We start from the raw sequence: 15,704 nt of genomic DNA on the forward strand, positions 1-15,704 counted from the left end.
GAGAAGAGAAAGCAGAATGAGGAAAATTTTCTCACATAACAGAGGTGCACAAAGAAGAACTTTTACAGTGAAAGGAAAATGGGGTGGGGATGCTTGTCATTGAAATTGGTTCAAAGAGGGAAGAATACACCCAGATGCATGCATACATATACATATATACACACACAGAGTTATGAAAAAACATAATAGGGAAAAAGGAGGAAAGGGGACATGAGAAAGAGGGGAATGATAAAAGGAAGGATAGATTAAGGGAGGCAATGGTTAGAAGCAAAATAGACTTTTGAGGAGAGATAGGATAAAAAAAGAGAAGAAGAAACAGAATAAAATGGGATGGAGGGAAATACAGTTAGTAATCATAACTGTGAATTTGAATAGGATGAGCTCACACATAAAATGAAAGCAGATAGAAGAATACATTAGAAACCAGAATCCGACAATACAAGAGAAACTCTTGAAAAAGAAAGACACACACAAAGTTATAATAAAGGACTAGAACAGATTCTAGTGTGCTTCAGCTGAACTAAAAAAGGCAGAGTAGCAATCATGATCTCAGACAAAGCAAAAATAGCCCTAATTAAAAGATATAATCAGGGAAATGAAATTTTGCTAAACTGTACCATATACTATGAAGTAATATAAAAAAATTATAGCAAATTTCTCTGATAAAGGCCTCATTTCTCTAATATAAAGTGAACTGAGTCAAATTTATCCCTATCCCTAGCAATACATGGTTCAAGGATATGAAGAAGCAGTTTTCAGAAGAAGAAATCAAAACTAGCTATAGTCATGTGAAAAAATGCTCTAAATTACTATTGATTACAGAAAGGCAAATTAAAAGAACTCTGAGGTACCACCTCACACCTATCAGAAATGACAAATGCTGGAGGGAGTAAGGGAAAAAAGTAGGTACATTGATAAACTTTTGGTAGAGTGGTTAACTGGTTCAACCATTTTGGAGAACAATTTGCAACTATACCCAAAGGGCTATAAAACTGTGAATACCTCTAGAACCAGTAATACCACTACTAGGTTCGTATGCCAAATAGATCAAAGAAAAATTAAAAGAACCTGTATGCACAAACATCAATACAGCAACTCTTTTTGTAGTGGCAAAGAAATGGAAATCAAATTGATGCTTAATTGGGGAATGACTAAACAAGTTGTGACATATGATTGAATGGAGTACTATTATAATATTTACTAGATTGAGAGCTCTTTGATAGGCAAAGAATATATCTTATATTTTTTGTTTATATGATGTTTTGAATATTTAATAATTTAATAGACTTAATTTGAATATTTAATAAATGTTTCCTAATATATTTTATAGATTTGCTTTGACTTCTACCAGATGCTGTTTTTGAGACAGCTTGTTTCTTAAAAACAATATATTGGAATCATTCAGTGTCACTACTATGTTGAAGAATTCAAGATCCATACACAAAGGCATGCTTTGTGGCATTATTCAGTTCTAAGAAATAACCTGCCACATACACCCCAACCATCAACCAGCATTAGAAACAAAAGAAAAATGACACCAACACTAGGAATCTGAGTCTTCTTAAATGAGATATTTAAAAAGTTGGGCCAAATCTAATGAGATTAAATTTAATAAAGATAAGCATCTTACTCTTGTGTAAAAATCAGTTTCACAAGTACAAGCTGGGACAAACATGACTTGTTGAATCGTTTTTTAGTGATGTTTGACTCTTTGTGATCCCATTTAAGGTTTTGTTGGCAGAGATATTGCAATAGTTTGCTATTTCCTCCTTCAGCTCATCTTATAGATGAGGAAACTGAGGCAAACAAGGTTAAATCACTTAACTGGGGTCACACATCTAGGAAGTGTCTAAGGCCAGATTTGATCTCAAGAAGAGAAGTCTTCCTGACTCCAGTCCCTATCCATTGCACCAATGTTATCAGTAAGCAGTAAATCTGAGAAAAATAAAGATCTATAATGCTTAGTGTATGGTAAGCTCACTAAGAGCCAACAGAGTAACACAGAAGCCAAGAAAGCTAAAAGTAGGATTCAGGACAGGAAACAGTCTTGCTGTCCTCTGCCCTGGTTACACCACATCTGCAGAATTGTATTTGGTTCTGGGAACATCATTTTAGGAAGGATTTCAATACCTGGAGAGAATCCAGACTAGAGCAACCAGGATGGTAAAGGGCTGTGAGCCCATACTGTATGAGGGCCAGTGGAACAAAGCAGTGATGTTTCATGTAAGGAAGACATAGGGAAGATTAATATTTTCCTAAACTCAAAGGCTTGTCCTTGTGGATGATGATTTAGTGTACTGCTTGACTCCAGAGAGCAGAACTAGGAACAGTGGGTAAAAGTTGCAAAGAGGTAAGTCTAGCCTTAATGAAAGGGAAAACTTCCTTTAAAATTAGAGCAAGTCAAAGGTCAATGATCTGTCTTGAGAAGTCATGTATTCCCAACACCAGAGATTTTTTTAGCCAAGGCTTAATGATCATTTGTCTTCTACATACTATGTAGAGACTTTTTTCCGTTGAGTCACCCTCTCATGTTCCTTCCAACTCTGTAATTCTTTGATTCTTCTTTACTAAAACATAAAATTATTCACTGTCATGTTGGCAAGGAGACTAAACAACATAATTGGATAATACATTCATTACTATCAAAGTGTATTTATCATAAATAGACATATGGCAGATAATATAAGGCTTTTAAATATAACAGGTTATTGTAAATAGTACAGATTGCCAATGCTAACATGTCATTATGCTCCTAAAGGGTTTTATTTTCTTGGAAGAAACCTGTCTTCTAAATTTGTTGGGGAGGGGGACTCAGTTTAGGGAACGTTTCTCCTGGGTAATTAAGCTTTGTAGGAAGAATCTCATGAAAGCATAATGTAAACAATTAGAGATCCCTGAACTTTTTCATCAAGTAAGAAAACAAGACAAACTTTCTCTCTCCCATTCCTTTCCATTTCATCAGTTGAACCATAACTGTTGCTTAATTAAGGAACTATTCCAAATTAAAGTGCATAAAATCACACATTATTAATCTATTTGCATGTAATGCTATGATTTATTTACCCAACCCATCAAAAGAAATGCTTATAGACATTTTTGCCACTTACCAGAAAATATCAGACATCAAAACGAGCTATCCCAAATCTAAACCCTCCAGTCTATAAATAGATAATACTACCCAGTCCTTTCAGCTTTATCTACCATGCCATGCACATTCTCTAGGCTAGCTGGAATACTCAATATCCATAGTTTATGAATTGTTTTGATTTGCTCAAATCATTCCTTACACCTGATTTGTTCTCACCCCACTTCTATTTACACCTGTTGACATCTTACACATCTTTCAAGACCCAGCGCAAATGTTACATTTGGCATGAAATCTTCCCTCTCAATCAGAAATTGTATTTCCTTCTACAAATTCTGCCTAATGGAGATAATTAGACCCTCATTCACTCCCATTTATGGGACCATGGGCTGCTTTTCATGGGCCATGTGCTGACAAGTGCTAAAAGACTTGTTCCTTTGAGATGACCCTGCAAGCCCTTGTCCTGTGATGATGAGGGAGATAGAATGCATCAAAGAGAATCGATGACTAAGACAGGAATAGCCACCTATTGAATAGACTTTAAAAGAAAGACTACTTTCTGGGAGTAGAACTCAGAATGTGAGGAGAGAAGTAAAGAATAAGATGACTAGAAGAGTAGGCAGGGGTCAGGTTGTGATGAACTTTTAATGTCAAACAGGTGTTTATATTTGATCCTCTGATAATGATTGAGCAAGAAGGTGACATGATCAGATCTACACTTCAGGGCAATACTTCGACAGCTATACATAGGGTGTACTTACATGGGGTGAAGCTTGAGGAAAGGAGACCCTAAAGGCAGTTCTTGTTGTATGTTGGAGAGGTGAAAAGGGCTTAAACTGTTGTTTTTGTTCATCCTCCATTCTTGAAGATGACCAATGACACCACAAAGGTGATGTCTAGACTTGTGCATGAATTTGACTTTAGCAAGACAGAGCTGCACAGTCATCAGCCACACTCTCTCCTCTGGAGTCATCAAAGTCTAGTGGCAAGACAAAGGTCAAGAAGCCTGGTGATGACCCAGGATGCAGAGGCTTCTTGGTGCTTAGAGAAGAAGCTAGAAGAGACAGGATTTGATAACTAAATTTATATGAAGTAAGCAAGAGTGAGAAGTCAAGGATGATTGCAAAGATACAAACAAGATTATTGGGCCCTTGACAACAATAGGAAAATGAAATGAAATGAAAATTAGCCATTTTATCATATGCTCAAATATCCTTCACTTGTCTTAAATATCATCTTGGAAATGGAATTTCCTTTGGAGCTGCCACAACACTTTGCTTACACCTTCATTAGGCATTCACTGGGTCCTACTTTGCATTAAAGAAAGGTGCCCTTTTCAGTTCTTTAATGATCAAGGACCAATAATGTTTGTAGTCACATCATATAAGCAAAAAGAATTCCTGCAAGTAAAAATAAAAAAGAAAACCTGATTTCATCCCAAGCACAATAGTTCTTTCTTAGAACCTTAGTTAGATGCCTTTCTTAAATTAATTACATAAGATTTGAATTCTAAAGGTCACCTATGTGGTAAAGAATCTAATGGGCATAATGAGTGTACTATGATATATGGTAAGAAAAGATATAGTTTTACGTTCAATTTCAGTGTACATGCTGCTAATAGAGCTGGAAAGTGCTTGTTTGTGTTTTGTTGCTTTATTCTATACCTGAGTTCCATGAATATAGAAAATTTTTCATTGAAATTGTTTCTATTGTTATCATTTCACTCCTAAAACTGCCTGATGATTATAAAATTAAATCTAGTATTTACATTTGATGACTTTTTCAGCTGCAGAGAAGGGTTTTCATTCTCATATACAAGACACACTGATAACTTTCAAGAAGTCATTGGAAACATTGATCAGGACAGTTTCAGTTTAGCTCTGTGGAGAGAAGTCATGCTACATAAGACATAGAATAGTAATAATAACAATTTTGATGATAAAAGTCTAATATTTACATAGCCCTTTAAAGCTTGAAAAATACTTTATGCATGTAACAGGGATGGACTGGCCTATGAGGACAAGTCCTCGAACTATTTCCAGATATTCTCAGACTGGTTACAATGTGAGTTACCATGTTGAAGCTTAGGATAAGCTGTTTCTGGTTACATATAACAAAATGGCTATACTATGTGTTGATGGAAAATCTAATAGGCTATAGAGTGAGAAGAATTTTTGATTTAGAGATTATTGAGCCCAAACTGAGTGGCCAAAAAAAGGAGTAACCTGCCTTTTGTTGACCCTTTCCTTTGTGACTGTGAGCAAGACAAGAAGACTGCTTTGAGCTGCCGCCCCAGAGTCAGGTGGGTGAAGGGAGGCTGCCTCAACTGTAAAAGGTGGACAATAATAGTATCTACCTCCCAGGCTTGTTGTTAGGATCAAATGAGATAATATTTGTAAAGTGTTTACTTATCACAGTGTCTAGCACATAATGAGTGCTAAATAAATATTTCTTCTCTTATTCCCCTCCTTATACCATTTGGCATTGATATGGCATATGATGGTTTACAAAGCACTTCCATCCCAATAATCTTGTGACCTAGGTAGTGCTTCATATACCTTACTATCCCCATTTTTTAATAGTTGAGGAGGCTGAGACCCAGAGAAGTGAAATGATCTGTCAATGATTACACAACTAATAAGTATCAGGGATGGAAATCAAATTCAGGTCTTCTAACTCAAAGGTCAAACCTATTTGTAAAGAGGCACCAGTAAATACTTGCTGAACTGAAAAACTCAAGGGGGAAGCATCAGGACCTGAATATGAATTTCAAATCATCAGGAGAGCCAAATGGGGACTAGATTAGTCCTTTTGTATCTCCATTTCTTGATCATTAATGAAAAAGGATCAAAGCTTGAATGTCTCTAATGTGTTATCTTATGAACCATAGAAACAAAGGTAAAAACAAAGGTGCTTAGAGATCTAGTCCAATCACTTTGTTTTATTTTTTTAAAGCAATTGGGGTTAAGTAAATTGCTCAAGGTTACACGACCAGTTATTTTGTGTAGGTGCCAAGTATCTGAGGCCGGAACCGATCCCATGTCTCCCGATGCTGGGGCTGGCGCTCTTATACACTGCGCCACCTGGCCGCCCCTCACTTTGTTTTATAGATGAAAAAAATTATATAATGAATTTCATTTTTTCTTTATCATGGACTTTTCAAAATGAATTAAAGAAGCAAGTAGCTTGTTAAGAAGATGGCATCTGAGAATGGGTTGTGAATTGCTGGATCACAGCTTAAAATAATGGAATGATGGGCACATTGGCAAGAGGTGCAGTACACACAAGAGGAGCTATTAAAATAAACTACATATTTTTAAGTGGTCCAAGGATATAAACAATTCTCAAATGAAGAATTTCTAACTATTAAATATATGAAAGACTGCTACAAAATGCTAATAAGAATGTAAATTTAAGAAAATCTTGGGTTCACTTGTCATCTTCTAAATTGGCAAAGATGACCAAATATGGAAATTGTCATTGCTGGAGAGGTCCTAGGAAGACAGACACACTGATACTCTGACAGTGAAACTATGAATTTGTCCAGTTATTTTGGAAAGTACTTTGGCCATAGCCTTAAAAAATGACTAAAATTTTCATTTCCTTTAACCAGTACTTCGCACTCTTAAGTAAACACTCCAAGAAAAACAGACAGAGACCTCCTCCAATTCATGTAAAAGGTGACTCTGAACAAACTTTGGAGGTATGACAAAGTGACACAGAGAATCTAACTTCCTGCTGAAGACAGCCTGGCAGGCCAGCAGGAAGTGGCCAGCACAGTGCTCTGGGAGCTGACCCCAGCCCTGTTCCAGCCTGAGGTTTAAGCCTCAGGGTGTGCCTGACCAGCCGCCAGCTGGAGGGACTTCAGATCACAAGAAGCTGTGGTGGTTTCCAGAATTATCAACCCATAGATGCTAAGGACAAAGTGAGGTCAGTGCAGTGTGGACTTTGGGATCCAGTAGTTCAGGAGTGAAGTCGGCCTTTGGCCCTGAGGGCAAGAAGCCACTAAGCTGCTAAGGCGCTGCGGCCATGCAGCCACCATCATGTGGCTGCTTCAGCTCCTGGCCTACAGATTGTAGGGGGACCAAGCCACCAGTCTGAGGGGTAATCACTCTTTCTCTAAGCTGCTTGAATCTGGATAGCAGTCTAGGGTAGAGGTCTTGGGGTGTGCGACCAGCTTGCCAGAGCATGTGGAGGCTTCAGAGAGGGCACCCAACTAATACCTTCGGCAGCTGAGAAACCCCAGCATTTGGGACAAAGCTTCCCTATCTGGTAGCAGAGTCCTACTGTGGCAAAAAGCCCAAAAGTCAAGTAATTGAGTGGCAACACAAGCAGGCAAAGGATGCAAAGTAAACACAGCAACCCAACTTTACACTCCTATTTTGGGGACAAAAAGGATCAAAGCATGTAACAGGAGGAAGACAGCAAAGTCAGAACTCCTGCACCAAAAGCTTCTAAGAAAAACATGAGCAGGTTATAGGCCATAGAGGACCTTAAGAAGGATTCTGAAAACCAAATAAGAGAAGTAGAAGAAAAATAGGGAAGAGAAATGAGAATGATGAAGGAAAATTATGAAATGAGAGTCAATAACCTGACTGAAGAAAATAACACCTTAAAAAATTCAATAACCTGACTGAAGAAAATAACACCTTAAAAATAGACTAACTCTGGAGAGGCTAGATGATGCAGTGTATAATAGAGCACCAGCCCTGGAGTCAGGAGGACCTGAGTTCAAATCTGGCCTCAGACACTTGACACAATTACTAGCCATGTGACTTTAGTCAAGTCACTTAACCCCAATTTACCAACTCCCCCCAAAAAAAGAAAAGAAAAAAAATAGACTAACTAAAATGGCAAAAGAGGCTCAAAAAGGAAATGAGGAGAATACTGCCTTAAAAAAATGAATTTACCAGATGGAAAAAGGATCTCAAAAGCTCACTGAGGAGAATCATTCCTTCAGAATTAGGTTGGAGAAAATGGAAGCTAGTGACTTTACGAGAAATCAAGATACTATTAAACAGATCCAAACAAATGAAAGAAAAAAATAGAAGGCAATGTGAAATATCTCATTGGGAAAACCACTGATCTGGAAAATAGATCCAGGAGAGATAATTTAAAAATTATTGGACTACCTGAAAGCCATGATCAAAGAAAGAACCTGGAAATCATCCTTCAAGAAATTCTCAAGGAAATTTGCCCTAATGTTTTAGAACAAGAGGGCAAAACAGAGGTTGAAAGAATCTACCGATCACCTCCTGAAAAATATCCCAAAAAGAAAACTCCTAGGAATATCATAGCCAGGTTCCAGAATTCCCAGATCAAGGAGAAAATATTACAAGGAGCCAGGAAGGAACAATTTGAATGTTGTGGAAACACAATCAGGATAGCACAGAATCTGGCAGCTTCTACACTGAGGGATGGAGGGGCTTGGAATATGATATTCTGGAGGTCAAAGGAGCTGGGATTAAAACCAAGAATCACCTACCCAACAAAATTGAGTATCATGTTTCAGGGGAAAATATGGTCATTCAGTGGAATAGAGGACTTTCAAGCATTCTTGATGAAAAAACCAGAATTGAATAGAAAATTTGACATTCAGATACAAGAAGCAAGAGAAGCATGAGAAGGTAAACAGGGAAAAAAAATCATAAGGAACCTATCAAAGTTGAACTATTTACATTCCTACATGGAAAAATTATAATTATAACTTATGAAACTTTTCTCAGTATGAGAATAATTGAAGGGAATAGAAATGTACATATATATATATATATATATATATACATATATATGTATGTGTGTGTAGAGGAGGGCATATGGGCATATGAATACATATGTGAGTGTGTGAATATATGTGTACAGGTATACATAGATAGAGGGCACAGGACCAATTTAATGGGAAGGGATGATACAAGGTGAAATTAAGAGGTGAGAAAGGAATATAATGAGAGGAGATGGGGAGAGACAGAGTGGGGCAAACTATTTCATATTGAAGAGGCAAGGGAAAATGGTCACAATGGAGGGAAAGAACAGTAAGGCAAAAGGGAATGAGTCAAGCTTATTCTTATTAAATTTGACTTAGGGAGGGAATGACATACACACTAAATAGGGTATTTCACCCTACAGGAGAGTAGGGAGGAAGGGGATGAGAGGGGGGATGGTGGAAGGGAGAGCAGGCTGGGGGGGGAGGGAAGTTGGAAGCACCCACTTTTGAAAAGGGACAGGATCAAAGTAGAGAATAGAACAAGTGGGAGGTGGGATAGGAGGGAGGGAAATATAGTCAGTTTTTTACAATATATACACTATGGAAATGTTTTGCATAGCTACACATATATTGAATTGCTTATCTTCCCAGTAAGGGTGTGTGACAAGGGAGGAAGGGAATGAATCTGGAATTCAAAGCTTTAAAATCAAATGTTATAAACTAGCAGGTGGAAATTTTCCTATTGGTATTATCTCCTCCTGAAACTTACTTGGGTACCACTTTAATACACCAGAATGATAGCTTAATAGTTTGAAAGAGATAATACTCCTTCTAAGGGGACAGATTTATTTTCAGTAAGTATATCATTGACAATATCTTGCTTTTTTTTGTCTGATAAACCCTTTTCTTTTACTAGTTTAATGTTTTATGTATTTGACTACTCCTTTTAAATACACTTTTTATGTATACGACTACTTCTTTGGTTCCATCCAATAACAGCTTTTATGACAGATAAAAACAGACAGAAATAAAGATACCATATATGCAAAAAAAAATCAATGAATCAAAGAAAAACACACAGTAGCACTTTTGTAGAAAAACAAAGAATTGAAAATAAAATAGGTGCCCACTAAATAAGGTTATGGCTAAACAAACTGCAGTACATGAATGTAACATTAATATAAAATAAGAAATGAAGAACCTGAAGGATTCAGGAAAGAATGGAAAGACCTATATGAACTGATGCATAACAGAGTAAGCAGAATGAGAAAAGGAATATATACAACAATGTAAATAGAAATAAGAAAAATTGAAATGTGAGAAAATATAAAGACCAAGCTTGGCTCCAGAAAAAGAGCTGAAAAAAATGTAATTTCCTTTTCTCTTTCAAAAGTGGACTTTGGGTATACAGTACTGTTAATACCATCAGACATGATCTTTATATTGATTGCTTTTTTTTGAATGCTTTTTTTCTTTTCTTCTAGTAATGTTGTTATAAAGGTTGATTTGGTGGGTAGGGTAGAGACAAGGAATCTATTTAGAAATCAAGTTTTAAAAAAAGACATTAATAAAAAAAAGAAAAATGGGTTTGCCTGGAGTCCTTCAAATCTAATAAGTGCTTAAAACTGAAAAGAAGAGAGAGAAAGAACTGTCTGTATTTTCTGGAGTCTAGAGCTTCTAAGTTATATGCTATAAAGAGTAAAATACACTATGGGAAAATATTAATAAAGAAGTCCAGAAATTAAAGATAAAGTAGAAGAAATGACTGTTCTTTTGCCTCTGATATATGTATATACAAATGAATCATTGTATAGCAATGTGAACCAGAGTTTGTAATCTTACCTTATTGGTATCCCTGAGATTTGATGAAATGGAAAGTAAGATTGAAATGTGACTCAAAAGGAACAAGACCAATAAAAGAGGAGTGGAAGTAGGGTAGTGGAGAAGACCATCCTATGTTATAGGATACAATTTTTGAGGAAATACAAAAGCTGTGAGGGATTAGACTGATAACATTCAGTAAAAATTAACATAAGCAAAAATTGAAGAGGTATTGCTATCAGAGTATATGACAGACCAACTAGACGGGAGGAAATTGATAATTGTCTCCTTCCATTAAAATGTAAGTTCCTTGAGAACAGGGACTGCCTTACATTTCTGTGTGCATCTCCAGTCCTTATGAAAGTGTTTTGCACATAGTAAACATCTCGTAAATACTTCCTTCATTCATTCATGATGAATCTTGAAAACAGATTCCAAGTTTGGCACAATGTTATAATATAATAATGATGGAGACTTTCAATTTTTCAGACATAAAAATCACAGCCTTGTGACGTAGTGGATAAAGAGCTTGTACTTGTAGTCAGAAGGAAATGGAAAATCACTCCAGTATCTCTTCCAAGAAAACCCCAAATAAGGACACAAAGCATTGTATACAACTGAAGAATGACTGATCAACAACAACAACACACAGTCAGGAGGGCTTGAGTTCTGGTCCTGCTTCTGACACATACTCTCTATAGATTCTAGGCAAGTCTATTAACCTCTCTGTGCTTTATGGAACTCACTTAGACTGTGTGTTGTTGTTGTTGTTGGAGGCGGTTGGGGTTAAGTGATTTGCCCAGGGTCATACAGCCAATGTCTGATACCTGGTTTAAACTCAGGTCCTCCTGACTCCAGGGCTGGTGTTCTATCTGCTGTGCTACCTAGCTGTTCCTCTGAGGCTATATGTTGCAGAGAAGATGCCTACCTGCACTAGTTGAGGAAATGTCCTCACCTGAGTGCTCTCTCTACCAATTAAATCACAGACCCACAGGAATTTACACATTCATAGAGCTTTAAAAATTACAAAGTGCTTATATACATTTTCCTGATCCTTATAACTACTAGAACTTCTCTCTCTCTCAATCTCTCTCTCTCTCTCTCTCTCTCTCTCTCTCTCTCTCTCTCTCTCTCTCTCTCTCTCTCTCTCTCTCCTTCCCTTTCTTTCTCTCCTCCCTCCCTCTCTTTGCCTATCTTATCTCTCTCTTACTCTGTCACCAAAGCAGAGAAATTAGTAATTCCTTCATCTGCTTTTATGATAATTTTATCCTTCAAATGGTTGAAAGAACAATGAGGGACATTGCCATTCTAGATCCAATTTTCATCAAGTTGGAATTCATTGCTTGGGTGGACCAGGGAGAGACCTTGGTGAGGAGTAATCATTCCATCTTAGAATTTGTGACAAAAAGGTAGAATAAATACAGGCAGAATTCACATGGATTACAGATTTCAGGAGAACAGATTTCAAACTGATCAAGGAAAGGAAAGGTCAGATCCCATAGGCTAAAACTACAAGGAAGTGTCAGTTGAGATAGGATAAAAGACATTCAGGAATGAAAATTTTGAAGACACAAAAGGGAATTAAAATGGAATAAGGTGGTTAGTTGTTTAAAGAAACCTATAGGGATCCAAAGGGATTAATTGAACAATTTATGTGTTTTTTTAAGATACCTAAAGAAAACAGAATAAAGACAAACAATGGAAGATGAATACAAAAGCAAAAGTGCAGTATACTTTGGGAAGACTATTGTCAAAATCACTAAGCTCAGAATGTGCTGAGGTTGTCAAAGAATAATAAAGACAACACAAGTGTTTGGGATTTTTTTTAACCATATTGAGTAAAGGATGAAGTACAAAGAAATGACACAATTACTGCTCTGTGTATGTGATTCAGTATTGACAGATGAAAGGAAAGAAAGCAGAACTATCAAAAATTTATCTTATTCCTCTTTTTCTCACTAAGCAGAATGATCTTTGGACTCAAAAGGACAAAAGAAAAATAGTTGGGAGTTGAAATCTAAGTTAAATGGAGAGCACCTAACTTTCTTTGATGAGTTCAAGTCATTAGGCTCAGATGAATTCTATCCCAGGGTACTGAAACAAATGGTAGGTGTAATTGCACAGACACTGAAAATTGTCTTTGAAAGATCATGGAGAAGGAGAGAACTCTCTCAAGACTGGAAACAGACAGATGGTGTCACCGTTTTCAAAAAATGAAGAGAGAGAATCTACAAACTCTAGATGATATTGAGCTTGGGTTCAATTCCTGACAGAATTCTAAAACATCTTAATAAAGGGATGGCTAGTAAATATTTCTGGGAAAGAAGTAGTGACCATGAAGAACTGACATGACTTCATCAAGAACAAATCAAGCCCAAAATAACTCTATTTCCTCTTTTTGACAGTTATTAGATTGATAGGTCAGAAAGATGCTATAAATATGTTTTGCTTAACTTTTAGGCAAACATTTGACAAAAGTTTTCATGCCATTCTCAAGGGCAAGATGAAGAGATATGGACTAGAATGCACTAGATAATAACCAGGTTGGTTCAGAACTAGACTAGTTAAATGAAATCCAATGAATAATTTAAAATGGCATAATGTGGAATGGGAAAGAGTATTCCCAAAGGATCTGCTTAGTCCTTTTCTGTTTGACATTGTAATCAATGATTTGGATTAAGACAAAAATGGCATCCTTATCAAATTTTAATATGAGATAAAGCCAGGAGGAAAATTTAAAGTGTTTGATGACAGTGAGCATTCACCATGATCTTGGTGTCCTAGAATGTTGTGGTCAATCTAATTAAGTGAATAATGATCATAGAATTAGAATCAGAAAATATTGTAGAACTCACATAGATAAATCTCCTCATTATACATATAATCTGTGGCCCAGAACTCTGGGTTAACATAGACAAGATCTGATCTTGGGGGCTACTCCCATCCTAAATCACTATCTCTCTCTCATATTGGCCCACTAAGAGTTTTCTCTGAGAAATCTCAGAATACAACAGTAACAATATTCCCCCAGTTCTGTAGAAATATTTAAGTTAATGCAGAAAGTGACTACTGAACAATTCATTTTATTTCACAGAAGATACAGAAAATGTAAAAAGCTCATAAACAAATGCATAAAGTATAAAAGACTCAAAACAGCTCATTGATAATCTGTATTATCTCTCCACTTCAATGGATCTTATTCATTTTTAATAGGTTTCTAAAACACTTAGGACTTAGAAACACACTCCAAGTTTGGATTCCCCCAGAAAGAAAATGTACTAGGTAATTAGGAGATGATAGACAGTCAACTTTGCCATCAGACCCATCTTATCCAAAGAACTTTCTAAGATAGGGAAGTACAAAATCCAGGTCACTTGTTCCCCTATACCATGGTTTTAGTTTCTTACTATTGGACCCCTTACTATTGAAGTATTTGCACAATATTTTTCCTATCTCCAAGAGTGTATGCTGTTCAAGAAATTCTTCTCTCAACAAAGAATCACCAAACACTCAAACTTTCAGTTACTCCTAAAGCTAGTGCTGCCTTGGAAACCCCCTTCTTTCAATAGAAGGCTAAACTTTCAGACTCCTTGAACTCTTGAACTTGGAGTGATCTGTGAAATAACTCCAAGGCTAGTGCTTGTAGAGGCAACTGCACAGGCATACCTAGGATGGCTGCTAGCACAGGTTCTTAGATCTGCTTTCCCAGGAAAGATAGCTGCTTAAGGGGTTAACAATCTTTTTTTAAATTACCTTCACTAGTTCAGGGGAAAAGTCAGCACCCTGAACTCCAGAGAAAATACAAGCAGAGAAATAAAGATCAACAGACAGGGCTCTGACTGCCTGAATCAACTATACATTTTACATATATACATGGATCAAGAGAGCCTTTATATTTGAACAGTCAGGGAGCTCTGAACATAATGACACTCAGAATCTCAACCAGGGAATCACAAGCCCCTTCTCATAAGCAAGGCCCCAAAGCAAAACACCAACTCAGAGTACTTATATATTTCTCAGAGCCAAAAGGCATTACAACCCTCCTGACTCAGTACCTAATTATAAATTAGCAAAAGGTGTGAAAGCCTTCCTACAAGCAAGCCTCCTCTAAGCAAGCTTCCTTTAATGGGGTCCATGTGAGGCCTATTACTGGACTGGGAAGATCTTAAACCCCATTAACATTACAGTGCTCCAAAAACTCCCACCCCCATAACTAGCAGATCACGGTTCAGGAAGGAGAACAAAACAAAACATTGTTTGGGAACCTTCTGGTCTAGGCATATAGGCAAACATATGTCTACAATTTCCACCAAGTACTTTTCCAGGACTTCTTGATCCTCCATCATTGTCCTAGCTGGTGCTATCTCTTGAATGGAGAAAGTTTACTTTAAGGTCTCTGTTTTTAGATCTGTGTTGAGAAAATGGAAAAAGGAAAGCAAAGATGACTAGGAACCCAGGAACCCTCCTCTCAGGCTTCATAGTTGAGGGAAAGAAAACAGCTTACCCTGCGCTCTTGACAAAAGGCAATCATTAATAGTTCTTGTAGGGTCTGGAGCAATACCACCTGCTGCATGCTCAGGATCTCTCTAAAAGAAAAGTGACAAAAAGAAAAAGCCTGAAAGTCCATCATCTTCCTTTTATAGACCAGCACAAAGAAGGTGGCTCCTCCCATAGGAGTATGTCTTTCCAAGAGTATAAACCAATCAGTAGGTAACCCCAGCCAGCAAAACCCATCCTTCAAGATGAAGCAAAGGGCATCTCTAAAGCAAATTAGTCATCTTGGGGGCATCCCCAATCTATGAAACTTAATGATATTTCTTAAGTGTTCTCAAAAAGTTGCTGATGGGCATGTCCATACCTGCCATAAGGAGAAGCTTTCAAAAGTTCAAAACAAAGGTTCAACACACTGTAAGCTCAACAAGTTGATCTGGGAACTCCTTTGATAAACCCCCTACACACAAATGAGGAAACTGAGGTCTACAAAGTTTGAGTTTCCCAAGGTCAAGCAGAGCTTGACACTCAGAGTTGTAGTTCAAACTCAGACCTTTGAAGGAATGTAATCTCTTATAAACTTGGGTTCAAGAAACCAATTTT

At 37.1% G+C, this 15,704-nt stretch overlaps 1 protein-coding gene across 11 annotated transcripts in view; it reads right to left on the reverse strand.

The window, feature by feature from the left end:
- Positions 1-15,704, reverse strand: part of LOC138160691 (anionic trypsin-like) — a 64,739-nt gene that overhangs the window by 46,535 nt on the left and 2,500 nt on the right. For 6 of the 11 annotated variants that reach the window (XM_069087418.1, XM_069087405.1, XM_069087411.1 and 3 more), the window contains one exon: positions 15,115-15,196. The exons of 3 other annotated variants lie outside the window; for them this stretch is intronic. Coding sequence is in view for 2 of the 8 variants with exons in the window: in XM_069087405.1 (XP_068943506.1) it covers positions 15,115-15,183 (69 nt within the window). In the remaining 6 variants the exon portion in view is untranslated. Of the gene's footprint in view, positions 1-15,114; positions 15,197-15,704 lie in introns of those variants that run through there. 2 more of the 11 variants (XM_069087414.1, XM_069087413.1) reach the window with 1 other exon arrangement.

This window comes from Petaurus breviceps, unplaced genomic scaffold (assembly GCF_028583685.1).
Source record: "Petaurus breviceps papuanus isolate PSGF00001 unplaced genomic scaffold, PetGlider_PUasm1.0 181, whole genome shotgun sequence".
Taxonomy (NCBI): domain Eukaryota; kingdom Metazoa; phylum Chordata; class Mammalia; order Diprotodontia; family Petauridae; genus Petaurus; species Petaurus breviceps.